Raw genomic sequence first — 27,601 nt, 5'->3', positions numbered from 1 at the left:
GATATATATGTACTAAAATATGCTATGGAAAAAAGGAAAATGTTGAACGTTGCTATGATTAAACATTTTGAAGTTATGCCATAAAGATAGCTGGTAACAAAAGTTTAAACAATAAAATCATGATTTCCTACAAGGACAAGTTAAATAAAAGATCTAATAAGAAGAAAAACTACATACTGGAAGAAGAAACAAAAAGACTCCATTTGACAACTACCATTAGAACTTTTATAAATGAGTTCTGAACATAAGTGAAGTAAGGCAAGAGTGAACATATGACAGAGATAAATGGGTTTAAAATAAACAGCAACAACAGATCCTAAAAATACTAACACACATATAGGCACACAAAAGCAACAACATTTGAAATCTGGTGCCGTCATCTGTCTTGAAATTTTCATCAACTACTTATGTTTCTTGATGAATGAGCTGAAGTTGAAAAAAATTACCCACATCAAAACCTAGTGTGATAAGTAGTCCATTTCCTAGTTTGGCCAGGGTTGGGAGTTTTGAAACAGAGCTTCCTAGAAAATAATAAATGAAATCCTAAAAACAGCATAATTTTCTTAAATGTTAAACAATAAGATTTACATTAAAATCCCTCTCACTGCCAAAGACTCATAAAATTAAGTAAAAGAGAACAGCTTCATTCATGTTTGAAATCATGTAAATATTCTTGTACCTTTCAAATCCATATTGAAATACTAATGCCCAATGTGATAGTATCAGTAAGTGGACCTTTTGAAAGGTACTTAGATTATGAGAGTGGAGCCCTCATGAATGATTAGTGCTCTTATAAAGAGACACCAAGGAGATTCCTGGCACCTTCCACCCTAAGGAGTGCCCTTTGACCCCAAAAGGGCTTTAACTTGACCACTCTGGCACCCTGGACTAGTATTTAGAGTTTTCAGAAGCATAAGAAATAAATTTCTGTTGTTTACAAGCTACCTAGTGTCTGGTATTTTGTTATATTGATATATGTAGCAGCCCAAATGGACCAAGACAATGTTCAACCCACAGAGGTATGTTTCTAATAATGCTGAGTCAGTTACATCAGAACTTAGAGCTTTTGGTGAGAAATATTATTTACAACCACCAGAAAAATTCCATCTTACAACTTTAGTAGCTGTATACTTCTATAAGTTAAAAAGCTATACTATCTTTGAAGCTCATTATTAATAAGCCTTCTGCTATTTAAGATCATTTTATGTTATCTTTGGATAAATAAAATGTGTCATATACACTCCCCGCCTCAGTCGCTCTGGTAAAGAATTTGCCTGCTATGTAAGAGACCTGGGTTCAATCCCTGGGTTGGGAAGTTTCCCTGGAGAAGGGAAAGGCTACCCACTCCAGTATTCTGGCCTGGAGAATTCCAAGGACTCTATAGTCCATGGGGTCACAAAGAGTTGGACACGACTGAGTGACTATCACTTTCAGTGAATCAGAGCCAGAAATTAATTTGAATAAAAAAAAAAATCTTCAAATTTGTTACTCCTTTCTCCCATCTCTCACTGTATCTCAGGGTAAGATAGTTCAGAATAACTGCTCATCTATGTGGAAACTTTCTTTCATGCTTCTCTTCGCAGATTAAGTTAAAAGCAGGTCTCTACTCTCTTCACACAGTAAGAAACCCCTGTAACCCAGGGTATGAATGGAAAAGTTAAAGAACACTGTTTTCTTCTATATACTATTATAATATTTTGTTTCTGATTCTTAGCATGCTTGTCTGGGAGTACCAGGAAGCAGGTATCTTAGTAGGAATACTAAAGAGAAGCTAAATTTTTAGGACAAAGAGTAAGGGTAGTGATAGTAAGCTTCCTCTCTTGATATAGTGAGCTCCTCATGTGACTGTGGGCATAAACAGGGAAGGGGATAAAACTAGTTGCAGAGGGCTTGAGAGTCTGTCATATTCTAAAATGTGAAAAAGAAATATACACAAGTTCTCTTTCTTAATTTACATTACTTAAGAGTCTAGGGGTTGGGACAAGGGGAAATGGGTTGTTAAAACCCTGATACTTCTTAAGTATGAAAAGTAGACTACGATATCTGAGGGTATATGAAAATTACCTTTTTTACAGTTTTATCTGGTTCAAGAGCAATATCTGGAATGTTTGCATCCACCATCAAGGAAAACAAATTCAAAATAAGATTAGAATACCTAAAGAAGAATGGGAAATAAAAATAAACAGCAATGTGTTAGAATTTTGCCATTCTTTCTGATATTAAGAGCACTCTTACAAGTAGTAATATTTAGATTTTTATAATGATTACTATTACTCCTATGGAAAATAGAATGTACGCTTATTCACCAGTTGTCTCAATGAAAAGCAAGACTTGAAAACGTATCTTATTCTAGGGCCTTGATATAATACCACTTCTAGGTCTTCCAATAGGGAACACACCTTTGGAATAACTAATAATGACATTTTTTTTTCATTTTTTAGTAAGTATATTCTTTTCAGAAGGGATCTAAGGGGGAATCCACTTTATACCATTAATTACATTTTACTAAGGAATGAAGATCTGTCTTTGCTCAATGAAGACAAGAATCTGCTACCTTAAGACTACCTCAGTGTGTCATGGGTAATGAGTGAAGGGGTAATGGGACTCCATCTGCTATCTTAAGATTACCTTGGTGTGTCATGGGTAATGAGTGAAAGGAAATAGTGTGACTCCATTCATGAGTCATAAGTATCCTCCAGGGACACTAATCCCACCATCTTAGAAAATACAGTGACTGGTCTCGTTATAAGCATCCTAAATGGAGGGGGAAATAGCTCATACTCTTCTACACTAAAAATATACAAGATATCTAAATCATTTCACCTTTGGAGTATGTGGACCCCTGTAGGAAGGGTTATCCTTATCAATGCTCAAACTTTCCATCTCCCTCTAAACAAAGAGAAAGTAGGTTACTATTCCAAATGTTCATTACTAGAGGTGGAGCTGTATGGGCCAAGGTGTCAGTGTCCACTGGGCACAGGCCACCTCCTGCTCAGAACACTCTCCACTCGGACAGTTATGCCCTGAGTGGTAATGCAGCACTGCAGTGATAAAAGGAGGCCATCTGACTTTGGGGATGGATGTGAGTAAACAATTTGGTTTTAGACAACAAAGGTTTGTAGCTGGTCTTGGTAAAAAGTTCTGGATCTGTTCCCCCTAAACTGAAACCATGGAGTTGCAAAGAGTTGAACACTACTTAGCAACTAAACTATACATATGTTGTGCTTTGCTTAGTCACTCAGTCATGTCCAACTCTTTGTGACCACATTGTCCACCAGGTTCCTCTGTCCACTGGATTCTCCAGGCAAGAATACTGGAGTGGGTTACCAGTTCCTTCTCCAGGGGATCTTCCTGGACCAGGAACCAAACCTGGGTCTTCCATACTGCAGGCAGTATGGAAGTACTCTAATGGTAAAGAATCTGCCTGCAGTATGAAAGACCCAGGTTTGTGAAAGTGAAAGAGGAGAGTGAAAAAGTTGGCTTAAAGCTCAACATTCAGAAAACGAAGATCATGGCATCCGGTCCCATCACTTCATGGGAAATAGATCGGGAAACAGTGGAAACAGTGTCAGACTTTATTTTTGGGGGCTCCAAAATCACTGCAGATGGTGACTGCAGCCATGAAATTAAAAGACGCTTACTCCTTGAAAGAAAAGTTATGACCAATCTAGGATAGTATATTCAAAAGCAGAGACATTACTTTGCCGACTAAGGTCCGTCTAGTCAAGGCTATGGTTTTTCCAGTAGTCATGTATGGATGTGAGAGTTGGACTGTGAAGAAGGCTGAGTGCCGAAGAATTGATGCTTTTGAACTGTGGTGTTGGAGAAGACTCTTGAGAGTTCCTTGGACTGCAAGGAGATCCAACCAGTCCATTCTGAAGGAGATCAGCCCTAGGATTTCTTTGGAAGGAATGATGCTAAAGCTGAAACTCCAGTACTTTGGCCACCTCACGTGAAGAGTTGACTCATTGGAAAAGACTTTGATGCTGGGAGGGATTGGGGGCAGGAGGAGAAGAGGACGACAGAGGATGAGATGGCTGGATGGCATCACTGACTCGATGGACCTGAGTCTGAGTGAACTCCGGGAGTTGGTGATAGACAGGGAGGCCTGGCGTGCTGCAATTCATGGGGTCGCAAAGAGTCGGACACGACTGAGCGACTGAACTGAAATGAACTGATATATATATATATATATATATATACTTCGTTCCTATATTAGGAACAAAGAAAGATTTTTAGGAATGAAGTCATGGTCAAATGTAAGAAAGATTTTTAGGAACAAAGTCATGGTCAACTGTGTCAAAGTTTCAAGGAAGCAAAGTGGCCACTAGATTTGCCATAGGTAACTGTTTATTTTAAAAAATTAGTTTCAATAGCGGAGCAGGACTGGAAGACTTACTGGAAAAGCTGAGGAAGAAAGGAGGCAAGTAAGTGGAGACACTGAGAACTTTTAAAAATAGATGTACTGAGAAGGAGAAGGAAGAAATAGGGCAGCAGTACAATGTTAGCAATATCCTGGTTTTCTCCCCACTATTAATGGAAGCCAGTGGCACTCACCTAGCTGTGGCAGTTAAGAGGGATTCCAGTTTGAGGCTGTAAAGTTCAATGGGCGAAGGAGGAAAGTGAGAATTCAGGTATATTATATACAGTGGTAGGGTAATGAGACTGACATTGAAGACATGGAGGAATGAAAAGAGCTGTAAGGACAGACGGTGTGTTGCTCAGACAGTGAAAAGCACTGGATCAAGAGTTTGAAGGGCTAACTTGACTCTTAATGAGAGGGAGTGGCCAAGGCTGGCTTTACATGAGAACCAGGCCCTGAGAGGCCAGGTCACGGCTGGACCATTTATGCAGATGTTAAGTTACAGCAGCAGGCCTGAAGAAAAGAATGAAAGTTTTCAGTGGAGGAGAATGACAGGGAAATAGGCAGTTGATGGTTAGCAGCAGGTAATTTATCTGGTTTCATGGTGTGCATCTATGCTTTTGTTAAGAAGGCCAGGAAAGAAAGGTTCAGAAACGGCATTTCGGAGCAGGAAGGCATCAAGACCTTCTTTAAGTTCTGCGGTTTGTAGGAAATGGATACAGCAGAGGGTCCATGGAGAAGGCTGTAAGGACTCAAGGCACCAGGAACTTCTTTAAGCTCTGTGGTTTGTAGGAAATGGATACAGAAGAGGGTCCATGGAGAAGGCTGTAAGGACTCAAGGCACCAGGAACTTCTTTAAGCTCTGTGGTTTGTAGGAAATGGATACAGCAGAAGGTCCATGGAGAAGACTGCTATGCATTAGGTTATGAAAACAATGATACTCTTTCAGTGAATCCTTAATAATTCATGCTCTGCTTTGTTGACTATATAGGATTTTTCCCAGTCTTGCCATAGGGGAAATCTCAGAAATCTACCACAGGATAACTCAAGGGGAGGAATGCAAGGCTCAGTTTTTTTTTTTTTTTTTTTGGGTGCTCTTTATTTTTTATTATTATCTTTTTTACTTTACAATACTGTATTGGTTTTGCCATACATTGACATAAATCCACTACGAGTGTACATGAGCTCTCAAACCTGGCTGCCCATTAAATTCACCTGGGAAGTTTCTTTAAAAATACCAATGCCTGGGCCAAGTCCCAGGCCGACTGAAGCTGATGGGCTGCAACTGTTTTGGTCTCCCCTCCCCAACAAAGACCCCCAGTGATTCTCATGCACAGCTAGGGTCTATGTTAAAATGTTTGCCTTTATTATAGCCCAATATGTGTCCCTTTTGTAAAAAGCACATATTAATGTTTCTGGGTTATCTGTTGGTATAAATGTAACTAGGCTTTCTAGGTGCTCAGTGGTAAAGAATCTGTCTGCCAGTACAGGATATGCAAGAGACGTGTGTTAATCCCTGGGTCAGGAAAAACCCCTGGAGTAGGAAATGGCAAGCCACTCCAGTATTCTTGCCTAGAAAATTCCATGGATAGAGGAGCCTGGTGGGCTACAGTCATGGGATTGCAAAGAGTCGGACAGGACTGAACATACACACATATATACATATATGAAACCACCCATGCTTCTATTATTATGGCAAAGGGAAACAATTTAAATAAATATAAAGTGGAATATTTTCTAAGAAGCTTAAACATCCAATTACTTTGCGGATTATTTGTCACTACATTTCAACTGTATTAATCTTTTACATCTGTTGCCACTAACCTACATTTTCTATTTAAAACAGAACCAGTGACACCAAACAGAAATTAAACATTAGTTATTCAAATCCTATCCAGAAAAACAGATTTACGGTTACTAAAAATCTTTAAAACCATTATCAAAAGAAAATATAGGATAAGGTTTAAAAAATGAGAGTGAGAAAAGTGCAAAACCAAGTCTAGACAACGTTGTAAGGATGGATGTGATATAAATAAGATTTTGATAAAGTAGAAGGTTAAGCACAGTGTACTTCTCTTACCCATGTTTATACCAATCATCAAGTTACTCATTGACTATACAAAGATGGCCTAGATTTTTCAGTAAAAATCTTCAATACTAAGAATAAAAATCATTAACTACATCAAGTGAGGTTCTTATAGCATTTCAGAGGTCTGCTTCCCCTACAGTTTATCCTTTTTGCATGCAGTGACTATCAGAGTAGAATTCTATAAAAATATTTCTTTAATAAGTGTACTAGTTCCAGGAGGGAAAAAAAATGAGGTTAAAAATGAAAAGTAGTGTGATCCACAGATTCACTATTTGGTGACTTAAGACATCTGGTGACTAAGACAGTGTAAGAACTTTGCTTGATACAGCAAAATGCATTCCTAACTTCAGTATTTTTACTGAAAAGTTTAGGCTCTCTTTGTATCACCAGTGTCTAGCGTGGTGTTTGGCATAAACATGGATTAAGAGAAGTTTATGTTTTCCTTCAATACTTAACATTTACAATGTTTGAGCATTACTACTGCTGCCATAAGAGTATTCAAAAAATAAAATTTCCAATTCATTATTGGTATAACAATGCATTTTGTTACATGAAAATCACTCCATAAAATGTGTTCTGGCATCTGTATAACTATAACCATTCATAACTTAGTTCAAATGAGATTGCTTGGTTTATATGGTCACAATGTATTCAATGATTTCTTATTGATTAGCAATCAACAAAAACCATGAAAAGAACAAGAACAAGGTTGACACCCTAATAATAAGTGTGTCAAATATTCTTGTAAACAAACTTTTGGCTATCTGGCTAATTCTTATGTCCTAAAGGAAATTTTTACTAACAGAAGCATATTCTAAAATACAACATTAAAAAATAAATGTTGACAAAAAAATTAAGGCCCAGCTAATTTTAACAGTGAAATTGCTGAAAATAAAAAGATTAAAACTATGTTCATGAAGACTTAACATAAAATGAGGTAGATTAGTCTTCATGATTTTTCTTAGTAGTGAGAAAGTTAACTTTGGCTATGCACAATCTGCCTCTATTTTCTCATTTTGCTGAATTACTACTAATCCATTATCAACGAACGTTTATAAAGCTCGATGTTTTCTTTCTGCTTTCAATAAGGTAGAGCACCTTTGACACTTCTCTAGTTATCATTTCATATTATCTTGTCTGTCTCCTCACTGAGATTGCCAAACTTTCATCTAGCTATGACTATTTTAAAATAAAAATTCCACGTATTAAAGTGGAACTTTCATCTCTGAAAGTGCTTCTGCATCATCAGGCACTGATCTTCTCATTATTCTTTCAGCATTTCTAGAAAGTAAAATTGGGCCACTCTACCACCCAAAGGATAATAACGTGGCTGTCTGTAAAATGTACATTAAAATCTGTGACAGCAGTAGAGCCTGAGTTAACAGTGAAGGCCTAGTGAGCCACTGTAAAGATGAAACTCATTAATACAGGACAGCCATTCACCTGGGACCAGTAGCATCAATATGACCTGGGAACATGGCTTCACTCAAGATATGAAGCAGGAATTTTCATACAATTATTGAAGGTTTTTATTCAACACACATATTCTGAGTGTCCATAAACTGAAGTTACAAAGACAGAAAAGACAGCGCCCACATGCATAGGCAACTCATTTCTACTGGTTATATATTCACCTGGAAGAGAATACAGGTGGTCTCCCAAGCTGGGATTTTTCTGGTGGATTAAGAATATTCATTTTGCATTAGTTAGGTTAAAAATGGAGTTAGGGTGAAATGATTCGTCATTTTTGACTAATCATCAGAGCCAAGTCCTGAATGTAACAAACATGACTTTTAATTTATCTTTTTCCTGATGATACATGATGTTCAGTCCTAAGTAAATTTGGATGAAGGAAGCAGAGATATAATGGCCTTGGGAAAAAAAGGATAGAGAAAAAAATTCATAGCTTTTTTTTTTAAGAAGAATGACTGATGTGGTACTAAAGACAGACAAAACCATATGCAACATTTATTCAATTGTTTAACAAACCTCAAATGTTCCTCAAGAACTAAAACTAAGGCTGATTAAAGAATAAAAATTATCTAACTAATCATTCCAAGTTAGCTAAATGGTTCATTCTTGTGTAATGTCAACCTCCCTGGGATTTGGTGGGATTTAGCAGTCAGATAATTAGTGAGAAAGCAAGAAATTGTCTTTTTCCTTTGAAATCAGACTGCTTATCAAAACAGTCATCAAATATACATTAACAAATACTGTTGCCTGTGTCATTCGGAAAAAGAATGATGATAAAAAAATGTAGTTATTGTTTTAGTCTCTAAGTCATGTCCAACTCTTCAGCGACCCCATGGACTATAGCTCTCCAGGATCCTCTATCCATGGGATTTCCCAGGCAAGAATACTTCAGTCTCCAGAGGTTGTTCCCAGCCCAGGGACTGAACCCACATCTCCTGCATTGGCAGGAGGATTCTTTACCACGGAACCACCAGGGAATACATTTAAACAAATATTTTTCTCGATATGTGAAATGAATTTACCAAAATTCTCTACGTCAAACAAATCAACTTACCTTCGAAGGTGGAGAAAAGCTGTGTAACATTGTTTTCGGAACTCTTGATACTGTTCACTCTGTGTGCCTCCCATTCCTTCCACCATTTCTTTATTCAGCTTCATTGGAGGAGGCAGAGGCTTTGGATCTCGACCCAAAATATATCCAAAGTCTATGTGGAAGAGTTTGCCTGGATGTTGATAAGAAATTCATTTGTTTCCAGAATCTTATATGTATCTCACAATTGGTAAAGCAGTGTCTCTTCATAAAGAATATTAGTTCATGATGAAGTCCATTAAATTGTTTGATACTGTAACTCGAGACTCAGGAGTAGCCTTCAGAGCATATTTTAGCTCTTTGAAGCTCACATTCCTTCAGATGAAACTATACTTAAAATCCCAGGGTAATATTTTAAAATTAAAAATATTACTTTTAGATATCCAAAATCAAAAATGGCTAAAGCTTGGACAACTGTCAAGAGTATTAGTAGAAATTAGTATACTGTAGCAAATTTCTTATGCCAAAGGAGGATCATTTCTTTAAGTATTCTTGAGATAAATCCTTCCCTTTAACTTATCACTATTCTCCCGACCTTCAAAAACATCTACCAAATTTCAAACTATATTGTTAGCTTTATTTGAACCATTTACAATTAACTGGGTCACTTACTAGCTGCAGACTAGGAAACCAAGCATAGTATTCACCTCTGCCAAGGGCTGAACACACTATAGTGCCCATGAATAGAAATCCTTGAGCAGTCATCTTAACTCATAGGTCAGATATTTAAGAATGTCACTGATGATTCACTTTGGATAATGATCCACCACTGAATTCATAAACCATCTTTAATTTACAAGTAGGTCTAAGTAGGCACATTAAAAAACTAAAAGTAACCCTTCGGATTCTACAATCTAAGTACCACTAAGGCAGGGATTTAGGCCTGTTTTCCCAACCTCAGAATAGTTTCTAGCATTTAGTAAGCACTCAGTGTTGAATGAAGACACTGATTCATTTAAAAAGCCAACCAAAAACTTCCCTAGTGCAATGTGCCCACTTTTATTTATCCTATAATGCATTCTGACCTATTTTATGTGAAAACCTTTCTTCCATCATGCATTTGGGAAGGTTAGATTTCTTTCCCTCAATGGCACAAGCCAAAAACTTTCCTTCTTGAGATGCACTGTATTGAACTTTCACATACTTCAGCCATCTTGAAAAATATTTTTAGATAGTGATTCTATCCAGTTAAAATGTTAAGCTTACCCTTCTGTCTATGCCTTTCTCTGAGCATTGTCACTATTATCTGTGAACTTTATACACATTATAAACAGTGTCATTAGATCACTATTCGAAACAAAGATGGGCACAGAACTGACTCCAGTTTTAACAAACTCTCAGGAAGCAGTGATCCCCTGGCAGGCCTCCGAGTCAGGAGTATAAAGGCCCTTTAGTAAAACACTTCATATCGCCCTTGATCATGTTCATGACCCTGATAAAGTTACTTACTTAACCTTTCTAAGCCTTACCTTCTAGCCTACAAAACAGGTTAATACTGATAATTATCTCCTGGCAGAATGAAAAGAGGTAATATAGCTAATACTTAACACAGTACTTGGTACACAGTCATCACTCTAGATTTTAAATACTGAATTTTGTTCAAAAATAAATATCAATATATTAATTAAATATTAAAGAGATAAGCAATGTTATTTTCTGCAATACTTTCAGGCATCTTTCTTACAAAGAAAAGCTAAATAATAAATTAAACTAGAATATAACATTATTCTAGTTTATTAGTTTAATAGTAAATACTACTACTACTACTAAACAAATAATAGTTTAATAATACCTTAAACTAAACAATACATTAAATTCTGAAAGTGAGAAAGAACTTCAAAACTGCCAACACGAGGTAATAAAAAAGTTCAAATTTTAGGCAATAATAATATTAAATTTAAGTGAAATTCAAGATAGATACTAGCACTATTTTCCCACAATAGTACAGAAAACTATACTGCATATTATTTGGAATTGACAGAAGCTATACTAAATATGGGACATGGGAGTTCATATACAAAGAGAAACAACAGCTTAAAAATGAATGCTCATAGTAACAACTAACCAGAGATTTAAACATTATCATATCATGGCTATAGAAAAAGTAGTCATTGAGCAGGAAGAAGAAATTATCCTTTATTTTCCTAGGTTCTCTGGCTGGACTAAGAGTTATATTGATATGAGACATATTAAGAGGAGAAAATCAAACCAAAGGGGCTTCCCAGGTGGCTCAGTGTAAAGAATTGGCCTGCCAATGCAGGAGACACAAGAGATGTGGGTTCAATCCCCGGGTCAGGAAGATGTCCTGGGGTATAAAATACCCCGCTTCAGTATCCTTGCTTGGAAAATATCGTGGAGAGAGGAGCCTGGTGGGCTACAGTTCATGGAGTCACAAAGAGTAAGATATCACTGAGCACATGCGCGCACACACACACATACACACGTACATACAGGAAAGAGATCCAGAAAAACCAAGTAACTCCCCAAAATGGATGAAACCCTCACCCTAAATACCATCTTTAGCTAACGACAAAGGAGGGTGTTGGGGTAGGGTTGACACTTCAGATGTGAGGAAGCATGGAAATGGAAAAGCAAGTGTTAGGAAAACAAATGTTTGGTAGGCCTTGCAGAGACAACAGGACACAGCTGTTGCTGCTGCTAAGTCACTTCAGTCGTGTCCAACTCTGTGCGACCCCATAGACTGCACAGAGTCGGCTCTAAATCTCCAGGAGCCTCACCTATCACACCTGACTATTCTTTGCAGATATTTCTGCTGAATGGTCTATTCTTGGCATAGGTACTGTATCTAAACTTTTCAGGGAGTTAGGGGTAAGGTCAAATGTGTTTCCAGGGGCTTTTAGGAATTGACTGTTTTCAGCTTGAAATGCCAGAAACATTTTGGGGTGGCAAATCTTGTTTCCCTGTGCTATCATTAATGTAACTATTGCACTGAAAATCGGTTTTTCCATTTATCGAAATTATCTCATTACTTTTTTTAAAAGATATACCAGGCTTAAAATATTCTGTTAAAATCAGAGGGCTGATTAAAGTCTTATAGGGGAGGCACAACTTTCCACTCAAAAATAACTTTTTGGCATAAAGATTATTTTTGAGCTGAAACCAGGCAAATCTCAAGAGGAAGAAACTTTGACCTTCCCCAAAGCTGCCTAAAAAAATGTTGTTAGTTAAAGGATCTGTTCCAGGAAGGGACCTATTCACCATAGATTAATCACAGTATGAATTATGTGCCTAGACAGGGAGGTACCTGGAGAAGTTTGCTTGTTAAAAATTTCTCTTTATGTCCCATTCATTGTCTCTGTGTGGCATCAGCAAATATTTATTTCCCAGACATTACCCTGGAATTCCCACTTATTATCTACTTTGTTAGACAAATCCCATTCTACCCTTCACAAGGTAAAGAAATGAGAAGCTTACAATATCACAGGTACAGATAATCCTTTCTTAGTTTTATTTAATCATTTAAATAACATCTTATTATCTATATAATTCTGACTGAAACCTACCACTTGAATAGAAAGCTTATCTTAAGAACCTCTGATTCAAAACTGCTTCCCTTAATAAATCATGTATCAAATGGTATCAACCATCACATGGAGTTTATTTAATGGGCTCAATGCTTTTAATAGGAAACTTAGTCCCACTTTTCTTCATTTCGTAACAGGCATTACTGGAATTCCAATTTCAGCTTGCATCACTGCCTGCAAATGAAGAGTATACTTCTATCCTTCTTGTAAGAAAATTCTCAAAGAGCAAAATTAATAATTATAAGGTATAAAAGATTCAGTATCTAACTATTAAACTATTACTATGCATTGCAAGTTCAAAGAGGAATGTATTTTGAAAAGAGGCTATCAATGTTTTAAGAAAATTCATCTTCATAAAGAAAAGAATGGCTTTTTAAAGTTAATATCTGTAAATTTAAATTTTAGGAGATTTTAAAATGCACTTCATGAAATTTAAGAAAATATTTAAAAAATTCAGGGAGTGTGTCTTATTCAAATCTATGATGTTAAATAGTCAAGGGGCAAAGTGTACATAAAACAAACTTAATGTTCACTTTAACTACCTTATTTTGTCCCTGACTGGAAGTATAAAGAGAATAAGAGGTGTTAATTAAATTTTCCTGTTATTTGCCTTTCTAATTCTTTGTGACCACATGGACCGAAGCCCGCCAAGCTTCTCTGTCCACGGAATTCTCCAGCCAAGAATACTGGAGTGGATTGCCATTTCCTTCTCCAGGGGATCTTCCTGACATAGCGACTGAACCTGGGTCTCTTGAACTGCAGGCAGATTCTTTACCATCTGAGCCACTAGGGAAGACTATTTGCATTAGTGACATGGAAGTATTTTTTAAATTATAGGTGAAGACAATTTTTAGTGTAGAGTTTCTCTTAATTTTCCTTTTGTCTATTTAATAATTAAATGGAACCAATCTCAAAACTGTACTTATTGTTTTTTTTATACCTCTGCTTATTCTCTCTACTGGAATCTCTCATGTCCCCCATTTCATCAATGGACATATCATCTAGACAGAAAATCAGTAAGGATAGAGCCTTAAATGAAACATCAGATGAGACTGACTTAATTGATATTTAATTGATATTTAAAGAGCATTCTATGCAAGAGCATAATATACATACTTCTCAAGTGCACATGGAACATTGTCTAGGATTGACCACGGTCCGGGCAACAAGGCGAGCCTTGATAAAATGAAGAAAACTGAAATCTTTACACCTTTTCCAATCACAATGCTATGAGATTAGAAATAAACTACAAGAAAAACAGTGAAGAAATCAAATACCTAGAGACAAATGAAAATGAAAAGCACATCAATTCAAAACCTATACAATACATCAAAAGCAATTCTGAGGAGGATGTTTACAATGATACCATCTTCCCTCAGGAAACAAGAAATATCTCAAATAAACAACCTAACCTTACACCTAAAGCAACCAGAGAAAGAATAATAAACAGAATCAAAGTTAGCAGAAGGAAAGAAATCATAAAGATCAGAGTAGAAATAAATGAAACAGAGACCTCCCCCGTCAAAAAAAAATTCAAAGATCAATGAAACTAAAATCTGGTTCTTTGAAAAGATAAACAAAATTGATAAACCTTTACCCAAAGGATCATAAGAGACTCTTACAAACAACTGTAAGAGCAACAAGTATGCAATAACATGTATGCCAAGTGGACAACCTGGAAAAAAATGGACAAATTTTTAGAAAGGTACATTCTCCCAAGACTGAAAGAGGAAGAAATAGAAAATATGAAGAGACCAATCACTGCACTGAAATTGAAACTGTGATTTAAAAAGTCCCAACAAACAAAAGTCCAGGACCTGATGACTTCACAGGCAAATTCCAAGAAGAGCTAACAATAATCCTTCTGAAACTGTTCAAAAAAATTGCAGAGGAAAGAAAACTATCAAACTCAGTCTATGAGTCCATCATCACCTTGACACAAAAACCAAAGATATCACAAAAAAAAGGAAAATCACAGGGCAAAAATCACTGATGAACACAGGTGCAGAAATCCTCAACAAAATACTAGGAATCTGAATCCAACAATACATTAAAAGAATCAAACACCATGAACAGTGGGATTTAACCCAAGGAGTCAAGGATTTTTCACTATCCGAAAATCATTGTGATACACCACATCAAAAAATTGAAGGATAAAAACACACGATCATTTCAAAAGATGCAGGAAAAGGTTTTGACAAAACTCAGCAACTATTTATGATAAAAGTTCTCCAGAAACTGAGCATGGAGTGTACATACCTCAACATAATAAAGACCATATACAACAAATCTATAGCTAACATCATACTCAACAGTGAAAAGCTGAAAACATTTTCTCTAAGATCAGGACCAAGACAAGGATATCCACTTTCTCTGCTTTTATTCAACATAATTTTGGATATCCTAGCCACAGCAATCAGAGAACAAGAAATAAAAGGAATCCAAATTGGAAAGAAAAACAGTCACTGTTTGCAGATGACATGATATTATACACAGAAAATCCTAAAGTGAAAGTGAAATCGCTCAGTTGTGCCTGACTCTTTGCGACCCCATGGATAGTAGCCTGCACAAGCTCCTCCATCCATGGGATTTTCAAGGCAAGAGTACTGGAGTGGGTTGCCATTTCCTTCTTCAGGGAATCTTTCCAACCCAGGGATCAAACCCAGGTTTCTCACATTGTAGACAGATGCTTTACCATCTGAGAAAATCCTAAAGATGCTACCAAAAGCTACTAGACCTCATCAATGAATTTGGAGAAGTTTCAGGATCAAAATTAGAGCACAAAAATATGCTGCATTTCTATATACTAACAACAAAAGATTAGAAAGAAATTAAAGAAACAACCACATTTAGTATTGCATCAAAAAGTATAAAATACCTAGGAATAACCCTATCCAATGAGACAAAACACCTGTACTCTGAAAAGTGTAAGATAATGATGAAAGAAACTGAAGATGACACAAACAGATGGAAAGGTATACCATGTTCTTGGATGGAAGAATCAATATTGCCAAAATGACTATATTACACAAGGCAATCTACAGTGGCATTTTTCACAAAACTAGAAAAAAATTTTAAATTTGTATGGAGACACAAAAGACCCTGAAGAGCCAAAGCAACTTTAAGAAAGAAAAATGCAGTTGGAGGAATCAGGCTTCCTGGTTTCAGACTATACTGCAAAGCTACAGTCATCAAAATAGTATGAATCTGGCACAAAACCAGAAATGTAGATCAATGAATAGGATAGAAAATCCAGAAATAAACCCACATATCTGTAGGCAACTTATCTTTGACAAAGGAGGAAGAATATACAATGGAGAAAAGACAGTCTCTTCAATAAATTGGAAAAACTGGACAGCTATGTGTAAAAAAAAAAGAAAGAAATTAGAACATTCTTTAACAACATACACAAAATGAACTCAAAATGGATTAAAAACCTAAATTTAAGAGCAGACAGTATAAAGCTCATAGAAGAAAACATAGGCAAAATACTCTTTGACATAAATCACAGTAATAGAAATCTAATTAAGCTCAAAAGCTTTTGTATAGCAAAATCAGAGAAGACAAAAAGATAACCCATAGAATGGGAGAAAATAGCTGCAAATAATGCAATCAACAATGGATTAGTCTCCAAAACTTACAAACAGCTCATGGGGCTTAATATCATAAAAACAACCCAATCAAAAAATGGGCAAAAGACCGAAATAGACATTTCTCCAGAGAAGACATACAGATGCCAAGAGGCACATGAAAAGTTATTCAACACTGCTGTTTAATAGAGAAATAAAAATAAAAACTATAACAAGATACTGCCTCACACCAGTCAAAAGGGCCATAATCAAAATCCACAGACAATAAATGCTGGAGAGGATACAGAGAGAAGGGAACCCCTCTACAGTGTTGGTAGGAATGTAAATTGGTACAGCCACTACGGAGAACAGTGTGAAGTTTCCTTAAAAAAACAAAAATAGAGCTACATGTGACCCAGAAACCCCATTCCTGGGCATATATCTGGAGAAAAACATGATCTGAAAGGACACATGCGCCCTGATGCTCCTGCAGGACTGTTGACAATAGCCAAGACACGGAAGCAACCTAAATGTTTTTCAACAGAGATGGATAACGAAGATGTGGTACAGATAAACAAAGGAATAATACTCAGCCGTTAAAAATAAAATAATGCCATTTGCAGCATCATGGATGGACCTAGAGATTATCATGCTGAGTGAAGTAGGTCAGACAGAGAAAGAGAAATATCATATGATACCTTTTACAGAAACAGACTCACAGACTTAGAGAACGAATTTATGGTTATGGGGGGGAAACTGGGGGAAGGGATAGTTGGGGAATTTGGGATGGGCAGGAACAAACTCCTGTATTTAAAATGGATAACCAACAAGAAATTAACTGTATAGCACAAGGGACTGTGCTCAATGTTACGTGGCAGTCTGGATGAGAGGGGAGATTGGGGGAGAATGGATACATATATATACGGCTGAGTCCCTTTGCTGTCCACCTGAAACTATCACAACAGTGTGAATTGGCTATACTCCAATATACAATAAAATGTTTTAAAAAGTTAATTAAAAAAAAAAGGATTTTAAAAAGGAAGAAGAATCTTAATTACCATTTCAGATAATTACTCATAGTGTTCTTTGCTATTAAGACAAAGCCTCAGGCCCTATCATATCTAATTCTTTGCTACTAAAACAAATTCTCAGGCCCTATCAGATCTAAGCCTGGGGACCAGCAGTGTGTATTTCAACTGGCTCTCCTGATGATTCTGATACACTCAGAAGCTTGAGGATTTCTGATCTACTTTACGTCCAGGAGTACAACTCTCGGCTTCAGTTAGGTCATTGTGGAGTGGACAGTGGCAAGATGAACCATCTAAATGATGATTCAGACCAATGGTTAGAGTTTCCTTGTGCTGTTCAACTTCACTAGCTTAAAAATTGACACTTTTTCTGGTTATAGGTTACTATGAAAATAATTATTTAATCTTTTCATTTATGAAACTTCGAATTTTTAAAAATACACCAAAATGTAATCTCTCAAGTTATTCATTTTGAAGCAAAATAGTGTCTATGCAGCATTAAGGAATACATAATCTGATAAAACTTATATTAAAATATTTACTACTCTAATCTATAGTTTTACTTCAGTTTCAGTGACATGAATTAAGCTTTGTCATATAATAGGTGATCCAAAAGGAAGTAGACTGACTTTTCTCCACAATCTGACTTCAAATTTCTCCAACCAGACTATATATTACCTGAAAAGGCTTGGCTTATTTCAGCTTCGGGGTATTTTATTGGACTGCATATTTTTCTCCATTTGCATCCCACACAAATCCAACCCGTTCTTAACGACCCCATCTAAATTACTCTTTTCATGAAGTAATCTCTGTCTCCTTAGGCACAATGAGTATAGCTCTCTATTACTTTTTATTACCTCTATGAGAAGAAACAATGCTCTTCTCAAAGAACCTTTAAAAAAAAAAAGGCAGCTTTAAGGAAACTATTAACATTTTCCTTATGACAGGTTTCAGTAAACAAAAGACTTACTTCCTGACACTGAATATTTAAGAAACTTTCAAAAGATCAAATTTTAAATAATGTTAAAAAGAAAACTATTCTCATGAAGACAAGTTCTCACTAAACATCTAAAGTAATGATCAATAAAGACTAAAAAAGTTTTTATGGATAAAAAGGGAAGGTCTTATGTGTTTGGCTCTCTTCTGTATATATCAACTGAGAAATACAAATCAAACTGATAAATAACAGTATGTCCACAGTCTATAGTAAAAATAAGTTTTGATAGGATATAGATTTTTCTGTAACCTGCAGAAAGACAAAAAATGATATGAAAAAACCTAGTTCATTTATTTCTTTCAAAACATTTATTGGGTGCCTACTACGCACAAAACTTTCTTTATATTCCCTTCTCTCATATTCCAGAGAATAAACAAGCACATTAAGAAAATAAGTCTGTAGTTTTAGACTTTACAGTATGCTTAATCCTCCAAACTGAATAACAAGTGCAAACAGCTGAGAAAGCATGACCATTTGAATAGTAACTAAGTTCATTCTACTTAAGATTTTGAATATCATGAATTCACGATATCCTGAAAATATGTCCTAAAAATATAAAACAAATAATCATATTTATTTTTAAAATAAAATAAATCTTCCCCTGGGTTGGGAAGATCCCCTGGAGAAGAGAAAGGCACTCCAGTATTCTCAGCTGGAAAATTGGGGTCACAAAGAGTTGGACATGACTGAGCAACTTTCACATTCACTTTCACCTTAAAACACTGAAAAAGTGAAAGTGAAGTCGCTCAGTCATGTCCGACTCTTTGCGACCCCATGGACTGTAGCCTACCAGGCTCCTCTGTCCATGGGATTTTTCAGGCAATAGTATTGAAAGAATAGCATTAAATCATCAATCAAACTTTTTCTTCTAAAAACCTTCCTATATTATTAAAATAATGAGCCTCTCAAAAGAGAATTCAGAGAGCAGTAACTTGAAGGCGTTAAGATTCTGGAGTAGAAAAAAAAATTAGAAATACATTGCTTGCTTCTCTCTAAAATTATAATTCCAGCTGTTATCAATTGTGATAACAGCTATACAAGTCAAAAAAGGAATGTATTCTTTTTTTCTGGTGGTGAAATAAACAAAACTATAATAGCCCAAAAGGAATGTTTACTAGGTACTCAGTACCATACAAAATTCTACCATATTAAATCGTTCAACTCTCACACCAGGAGAGAGATTCTATTATTATACATTGAGAAGAGGAGACTGAGACACAGATAGATAACATGCTCAGTCATCCAATGGTGGAAGGACCATTTAAATTCAAAGAATTTGACTTCAGAGCCTGACATATTAACTCCTATAATGACATACTAACCCCTACAGTCCATGGAGTTGCACATGATAAGTCAAACATGACAGAGCAACTTCCATTATATATATGATATAGCTTAAATTGTGTGTGTGTGTGTGTGTTAGCTGCTCAGACATGTCCAACTCTTTGTGACCCCATGGACTGTAGCCCACCAGGCTTCTCTGTCCATGGGATTTTCCAGGCAAGGATACTGGAGAGGGTTGTCATTTCCTTCTCCAGGCGATCTTCCCAACCCAGGGATCGAACCCAGGTCTCCCACATTTCAGGCAGATTCTTTACTGCCTGAGCCACCAGGGAAGCTCTATTTAAATTATAACATATGTAATTAATATAACTTGAAACTACTTTGAAATATGGACTGTTAGTAAAAAACAACTAGAGACACAAACATTTTAAAATAAATCATTATAAACTTCAGGAAGTTGAGAAATGTATTATACTTCCATTTGTCTTGATATAACTTGTTTTTCCTTACATAATTCAATTTCATTCAGTCTAAACCCCAGAACTGAAAATATTTATCCCAGTGAGGAAGATTTAAAATGCTTGGGCTTCTCTGGTAGGTCAGACAGTAAAGCATCTGCCTACAATGCGGGAGACCCGGGTTTGATCCCTGGGTCGGGAAGATCCCCCGGAGCAGGAAATGGCACTCCACTCCAGCACTCTTGCCTGGAAAATCCCATGGACCGAGGAGCTTGGTAGGCTACAGGCCGTGGGGTCGCAAAGAGTTCGGACACAACTGAGCAACTTCACTTTCACCTTCTGTATAATATAAATTGATGAAATAATTAGAGAGATTAAGAAGAAATAACTTAGAGAAATGCTGTTTTAAAAGAAACAGACATGCTTTCTACCGAGCACATTTTAAGGTTAAGTTTTTATTTTTCAAAAACAAAATTTAGAGCACCCTCTAGTGGAAAACTGGTGACAAGAAGTTTAAAATCTGTTCCTGAAATTTTAGAATTCGGTTTCCACAAGTATCTATGCTGCTGCTGCTGCTAAGTTGCTTCAGTCGTGTCCGACTCTGTGCGACCCCATGGACTGTAGCCCACCAGGCTCCTCTGTCCCTGGGATTCTCCAGGCAAGAATACTGGAGTGGGTTGCCATTTCCTTCTCCAATGCATGCATGCATGGTAAGTCACTTCAGTCATGTCTGACTCTGTGAGACCCCATAGACAGCAGCCCACCAGGCTCCTCTGTCCACAGGATTCTCTAGGCAAGAATACTAGAGTGGGTTGCCATTTCCTTCTCTTCAAGTATCTATGACCGGGGCCAAAAAAGTATATTAGATAGACCTTTCTTTCCAAATCTTAACTCTTAAAGTATCCCTATCAATACACATAGACAAATAAGACAGAACAGTTCTCAAAAGTCCAACAGAAAAAGGTCTCTTATTTATCAACTTCTAAAAGAAGAGACAGGTAAGATCTGTGAATTGCCAGCACCTAGAACAACACCTAAATATTATAGATATACTGCTACTCTATACATTAAAGAATTCCACTGTGGTTATAAAATGAATACAATATAAAAACAAATGTAATTATTTTTGTAGTTTGATCTGTGGTTAAAAGATTCAACTGAAAAAGAGAGCTAAAAAACAACACAGGTAAATATTTTCTAAATTATTATTTTTTCCAAATACAGCATAACATTTTATAAAAATATACTTTACTAAATGAATAAATGTGGCAAGAACCTCCAACCTCCAATTCAATTTGGTTACATTCCTTCAGGCTTTGATTATTAAAGGGATTGTATGGCCTTGATACAGACATAGTTCCACATGCAAATTTTACCAGATAATTTTTCACACTAAAGATTTAAAGTTGAATATATGAAATTTCAGATTACATAAATGACACAGTTATTATACTAGCAGTTAGTGAGGCTACACTGGATGTTAAATTCTTGGCATGAAAATTTGCAGAAAAGACTAATAGATAATATCATTACCTGAGAGACTATTTTAAGGGTACTTTAAAATCTACTTTCTGTGGAGGGGAAAAAACTTGGATCATATGGCATAGGGAAGAAAAAGCTCTATAGAAGAAAAGAAATATTTATTCATTAATTCAACAATAATTTATCAAACATTTTAGCTGAATGTTGTTCAAGGCTCTGGAGGCACAGTGAATGGACAAGGTCCTTGTTCTCGGGGAACTTACATCCTGAATGGAAGAGGATGGATGATGTTAAGAAGTCAATAAGCTCCAAGAGAGCTAGGATTTCTGTCTCTTTTGTTTCGTATCCCCTGCACCTAGAACAACACCTAAAATATAGTAGGTGCTTAATAAATACTTGTTGAATTGTATTTGAAAAAAAGATAACTTAAGCTAGTGATAAGTGCTTCAAAGAAAACAAGAGTAAGTAGAGAGTAATGGAGAGGGGTGGGGTGGCAGGTATACATTATTTCAGGCTCAAGAGTTAGAAAAGGCTATTCTAAAAAGATGCCATTCAAACTTGAGCTTAGTAACCAAAGTCTTGCAGAGATCTGACAGAAGAGCTTCCCAGGAAGAACAAAACAAGAGCACTGGCTCAACACAGGAGTGATTTTACATTCAGACATTCAAACCGGTTGGGCAAGCCACAATGCCTACATTAAAGAGTTCATATTTTAATCAAACAGTTTGGGCAAAAGATACTGGTGGTTTCAAATGGGGTCAAAGCAGTGGAAATGAAGAGAGGGGTTAACTTCCTTATTGAAATAGTGAGCAGTAGATACAATCTGATAATATATGTTCGATATGTGAAATGAAGCCAATAGTGGAATTAAAAACAACTCTCAACTCTGAGGCTTAAACAAATGAGTAGATGATGTTCCTATCTGTTAAGATGGGAAAATCAAGCAAGGAACAGTTTATTAGGCAGGTAGTGGAAGAAGAAAATAACTTTTACAACTAGCTGTATATTTAGGATTTCAAGTAAATAGCTAGTGAAATCGATTGAAATAGAGAAAGTTTGGAAGTTGTTTGCACAGAGAAGGTGTTTAAAGCATCGGGCCAAGGAGTTAATAGGAAGAAGCAGGATGAGAACAGTTATTCCAAATACCTCCAAGGGGAAAAGGTAAAGAATTAAAGGTGGAGGTTAATGTGATTTCAGTGTTGACTGATACTGTGACTTATTGGTGTTGTTTGATAAGAGAATATTTAAACACTCTAAAACTAGAGCTGTACAGTAATAAACTGGACTACTTGCAGACAATAAGGGCTTTCTACTAGAGGAGGCATTTCAAGAAGTAAAGGCTATATAATCATCTGCAGGATTTCTACTATAGAAATTCTTAAAAGTATAGGCATTTCCTTTATATGTCCTTAAAAGTATCATATAGGGATTTCTAAGACTACAATTTATATTCACTTAGGCAACTTATTTTATTATGAAGTAGATTCGACAGCAAAAATCATTGGCATATAAAACATGTATCTTCTACTAGCCATTATTACCTGTTTTTGTCAACAAGAGGTTATCCAGGTGCCTGTCTCCTACTCCAAGAATATATGTAATCACGCAATATCCAGCTGCAGCAACAGGTCAAAAACAAAAAGCAAAAGAATTGTGAAAAACACACGCAAACCAGGTTACACATACAACTGAATACAAAAGCAGTTTGAGCTAATTTAACTTTAAACTGATTACTACTCTTTTCGATTTCTTACCTAAATTTTCAAAGAAAATATGTAACCTTTGATTCTATGAAGCAGTTATCACTTGAAATTCAAATTATTATTTCCATCAGAAAAAATATCGTGCAAAATTCTGTCAAATTGTTAAAAAGTCACTTTAACCAAAGTGAGATTGTAGAAACCTTAATTGTAACACGTGTCTATCATTTCTCACTTCGAACTGGGTACATGTTAAGAATGACAGTGAAAAAAGGGTCATGGAAACATACATAATGAAGTCAATCATACCAAAACCATCTTATCTACACAATGACAAAAGTAAATGTAAAATTAAAACAAATTTTAGAGAAATAATCTTGAAGTGCCAGCAGACAGAACAATGAATGAATTCACTTGAGTTTTAAAAACATGTATGAAGTTCATAGCATAATCCTCTAAATTATGAAAAATTACATAAGCAGGACCAGTCATTGTCTCATTTTTTTCTTTGTCAAAATCTGGAAACCTGGCACATGTTGAAAAATGCTCAAAAAATTTAAGCAAATAACATCTGTTTGAAGCTGATTTTTTTCTGCTGTTTCTCATTAATAACCTAACAATAAATACAATTTGCAAATACATGTATGACTATGCCAGTATTTACAAACATATATTTATTTCAGTCACTAAGGAAAATAAAAATCAGACCACTTGTTAATAACGGCATTAATCCTGTCTAAATTCAATTAATATTATTAATGTTCATTTGATACATGATCTGAAGGCCACACCGGAAGTCCAAAAATGACTTAAGCAATGACATTACCATTAGATCAATCTTCAATTATTAGGTTGGTACAAAAGTAATAGTAGTTTTGGAGCCTTAATTTAAAATCATTATACCTAGGCTCAAACAGATCTTTATTCATCAAAATAGATCTGTTACAATCAACATGTTTTTAGCAAAGAGAACTAAGTTGGTTTATTCCCGGAGTACAAGGATCTGTGCTTTGGGATTTGATGAACTCTTGGAAAGCATTTTCTGCATCCTGCTGATTGCAGAAGCGTTTCCCTTGCAAAGAGTTGTCAAGATGCTTGAAGAAGTGGTAGTCAGTTGGGGAAAGGTCAGGTGAATATGGCGGATGAGGTACTTCATAGCCCAATTTGTTCAAATTTTGAAGTGTTGGGTTCTGAGATGTGCAGTCGGGTGTTTTCATGAGAACTGGGCCCATGCTGTTGACCAATGCTGGTTGCAGGCATTACAGTTTCTGGTGTATCTCATCATTTGCTGAGCATTTTGTAATGGTTTCACTGGAATTCAGAAAACTGTAGTGGATCAGACGGGCAGCAGACCACAAATGGTAACTATGACCGTTTTTTGGTGCACCCCTTTGGCTTTGGAACTTCTCAGTCCAACCACTGGGCTGGTTGTTGCTGGCTGTCGTGTAAAATCCACTTTTCATTGCGTGTCACAATCCGATTGAGAAATGGTTTATTGTTGTTGTGCAGAATAAGATGACACTTCAAAACAATGATTTATTTGATTTGTGGTCAGCCCACTTATTGAACTTTTACACCTTTCCAATTTGTGTCAAATGCCAAATGACTGTAGAATGGTTGACGCTGAGTTCTTGGGAAACTTCTCATGCAGCTGTAAGATGATCAGCTTCGATGAGAGCTCTCAATTGGTCATTGTTAACTTCCAATGGCCAGTCACTATGCTCATCTTCAAGCCAAAACTTTGCTCACCTCTTCTGCAAAACTTCATGACCACTACACTGTACATTTGATAGCAATTCCTGAGCCAAATGCATTGTTGATGTTGTGAGCTGTCTCCTCTGCTTTATGACTCATTTTGAACTTGAATAAAACAATCGCTTGAATTTGCTTTGTGTCTAACGTGATTTCTATAGTCTAAAATAGATATAAAATCTAAAGCAATAAGTCATTAGCAAAAACACATGAAGTGAGAAATTCACATTAAAAAGATGTATAAAATTACCACATTTATTTAAGAATGTATTCCAATATCAAATGGCAAAGGTCAACAATGTAAAACTGCAATTACTTTTGCACCAACCTAATTATAAAGTTATAATTTATTGAAGGCTAGGCTTTTAAGTAAACACATTACATTCATTATGACTAACCCTTTTAATGACATGAATTAAGTATTATATATATCCATTGAACAAAAAAAACCTCCAGTTCCAGATATTAACAGGATTGTCCAAAGTCACTGGACTGGGGTTTAAACTTAAGTCAGACTCCATCGCTCACACCACTTTTGCACTCTACTTTGTGTAATTCCTCCTTCCCAGAATGGCTATTTTTTAAAATTTATTTTTAATTGGAGAATGATTGCTTTACAATATTGTGTAGGTCTCTGCCATACATCAACATGAATCAGCCATAGTGTGTGTGTATATATACATATCCCCTCCCTCTTGAACCTCCTTCCCACCTCTCTCCCCATTCCACCTTTCTAGACTGTCACATGGCATCTGTCCGATCTTCTGAGTCATACAGCAAACCCCACTGGCTACCTAGTATACATATTACAGTAACGTATGTTTCTATGCTACTCTCTCTTTTCCCTACCCACTCCTCGCCCCCTGGGTCCACAGGTCTGTTTTCTGTGTCTGTGTCTCCACTGCTGCCCTGCAGACAGGTTCATCAGTATCATCTTTCTAGACTCCATATATATACACTAAGACGATATTTTTCTGATTTACTTCACTCTGTATAATAGTCTTTAGGTTCATAAACCTCATTAGAATTGACTCAAATGTGTTCCTTTTTATGGCTAGGTAATATTCCATTGCATACACGTACCACAGCTTTTTTATTCATTCATCTGTCTACAGACATGTAGGTTGCTTCCATGTCCTAACTACTGTAAATAGTGCTGCAATAAACACTGGGGTACAAGGTGTCTTTTCCAACTATGGTTTTCTCAGGGTATATGCCCAGTAGTGGGATTGCTGGATCATATGGTAGCTTTATTCCTAGGTTTTTAAGGAATCTCCATACTGTTCTCCATAGTGGCTATGTCAATTTACACTCCCCCTAAAGAGTACAAAGTGGCTACTTTGATGGGTGCAACACTCAGCAACATATTTAATTTCAAGTACATTTTTTAAGAATAACTCACCATACTCTATATCTATTTCAAAATATATTCATATGTAGTGAACGAATGAAAGATACTGTCATTCCAAAAGCTTCTAATCGTATCACTAGTCTAAAAATTTTCACTTCTTCTGGTTGTTCAGTTGCTCAGTAATGCTCAACTCTTTGTGAACCCATAGACTGCAGCACACCAGGCTTCCCTGTCCTTCACCATCTCCAGAGTTTGCTCAAACTCATGTCCATTGAGTCAGTGATGCCATCCAACCATCTCATCCTGTCATCCCCTTCTCCTCCTGCCTTCAGTCTTTCCCAGCAACAGGGTGTTTTCTAATGAGGCAGCACTTCACATCAGGTGGCCAAAGTATTGGAGCTTCAGCATCAGTCCTTTCAATGAATATTCAGAGTTGATTTCCTTTAGGAATGACTGTTTGATCTCCTTGTAGTTCAAGGGACTCTGAAGAGTCTTCTCCAACACCACAGTTCAAAAGCATCAGTTCTATGGTACTCAGCTGTCTTTATGGTCCAACTCTCACATCCATACATGACTACTGGAAAAATCATAGCTTTGACTATATGGACCTTAGTTGGCAAAGTAATGTCTCTGCTTTATAATATGCTATCTAGGTTTGTCACAGCTTTTCTTCCACAGAACAAGGATCTTTTAAATTTCATGGCTGTAGTCACCATCCACTGATTCTGGAGCCCAAGGAAAAAAAGTCTGTCACTGTTTCCACTGTTTCCCTATCTATCTGCTATGAAGTGATGGGACCGGATGCCATGATCTTAGTTTTCCTAATGTTGAGTTTTAAGCCAGCTTTTTCCACTCTCCTCTTTCACCTTCATCAAGCTCTTAGTTCTTCCTTTTAATTCGCTTTCTGTCATAAGGGTGGTGTCATCTGCATGATATTTCTCTCAGCAATCTTAATTCCAGCTTGCGCTTCATCCAGCCTGGCATTTCACATGATGTACTCTGCATAAATTAAATAAGCAGGTTGACAATATACAGCCTTGACATACTCCTTTCCCAGTCTGGAACTAGTCCGTTGTTCCATGTCTGGTTCTAACTGGTGCTTCTTGACCTCCTTGACCAGTTTGTCAGGAGGCAGGTAAGGTGGTCTGGTATTCCAATCTCTTCAAGAATTTTCTGCAGTTTGTTGTGATCCACAGTCAAAGGCTTTAGCATAGTCAGTGAAGTAGAAGTAGATATTTTTCTGGAATTCTCTTGCTTTTTCTATGATCCAGTGGCTGTTGGCAAATTGATCGATCTCTTGCTCCTCTCCCTTTTCTAAATCCAGTTTGTACATCTGGTAGTTCTTGGTTCACATACTATTGAAGCCTAGCTTGAAGGATTTTGAGTATTACCTTGCTAGCATGTGAAATGAGTGCAATTG

General features: G+C 36.4%; 1 protein-coding gene across 1 annotated transcript in view; it reads right to left on the bottom strand.

Annotated features, from left to right (window-relative positions):
• PIK3C3 (phosphatidylinositol 3-kinase catalytic subunit type 3) overlaps positions 1-27,601 on the bottom strand; it is a 166,074-nt gene that overhangs the window by 8,991 nt on the left and 129,482 nt on the right. Inside the window, exons 21-23 of the mRNA XM_040264327.1 lie at positions 22,920-22,994; positions 8,980-9,148; positions 2,065-2,155 (exon numbers count right to left, since the gene is read on the bottom strand). Coding sequence (XP_040120261.1) covers positions 2,065-2,155; positions 8,980-9,148; positions 22,920-22,994 — 335 coding nt within the window. The remainder of the gene's footprint in view (positions 1-2,064; positions 2,156-8,979; positions 9,149-22,919; positions 22,995-27,601) is intronic.

The sequence above is a fragment of the Oryx dammah genome, unplaced genomic scaffold (assembly GCF_014754425.2).
Source record: "Oryx dammah isolate SB20612 unplaced genomic scaffold, SCBI_Odam_1.1 HiC_scaffold_22, whole genome shotgun sequence".
Taxonomy (NCBI): domain Eukaryota; kingdom Metazoa; phylum Chordata; class Mammalia; order Artiodactyla; family Bovidae; genus Oryx; species Oryx dammah.
Note: the sequence above shows the minus strand (reverse complement) of the source record. Positions and strands in the feature narration are given on the sequence as shown.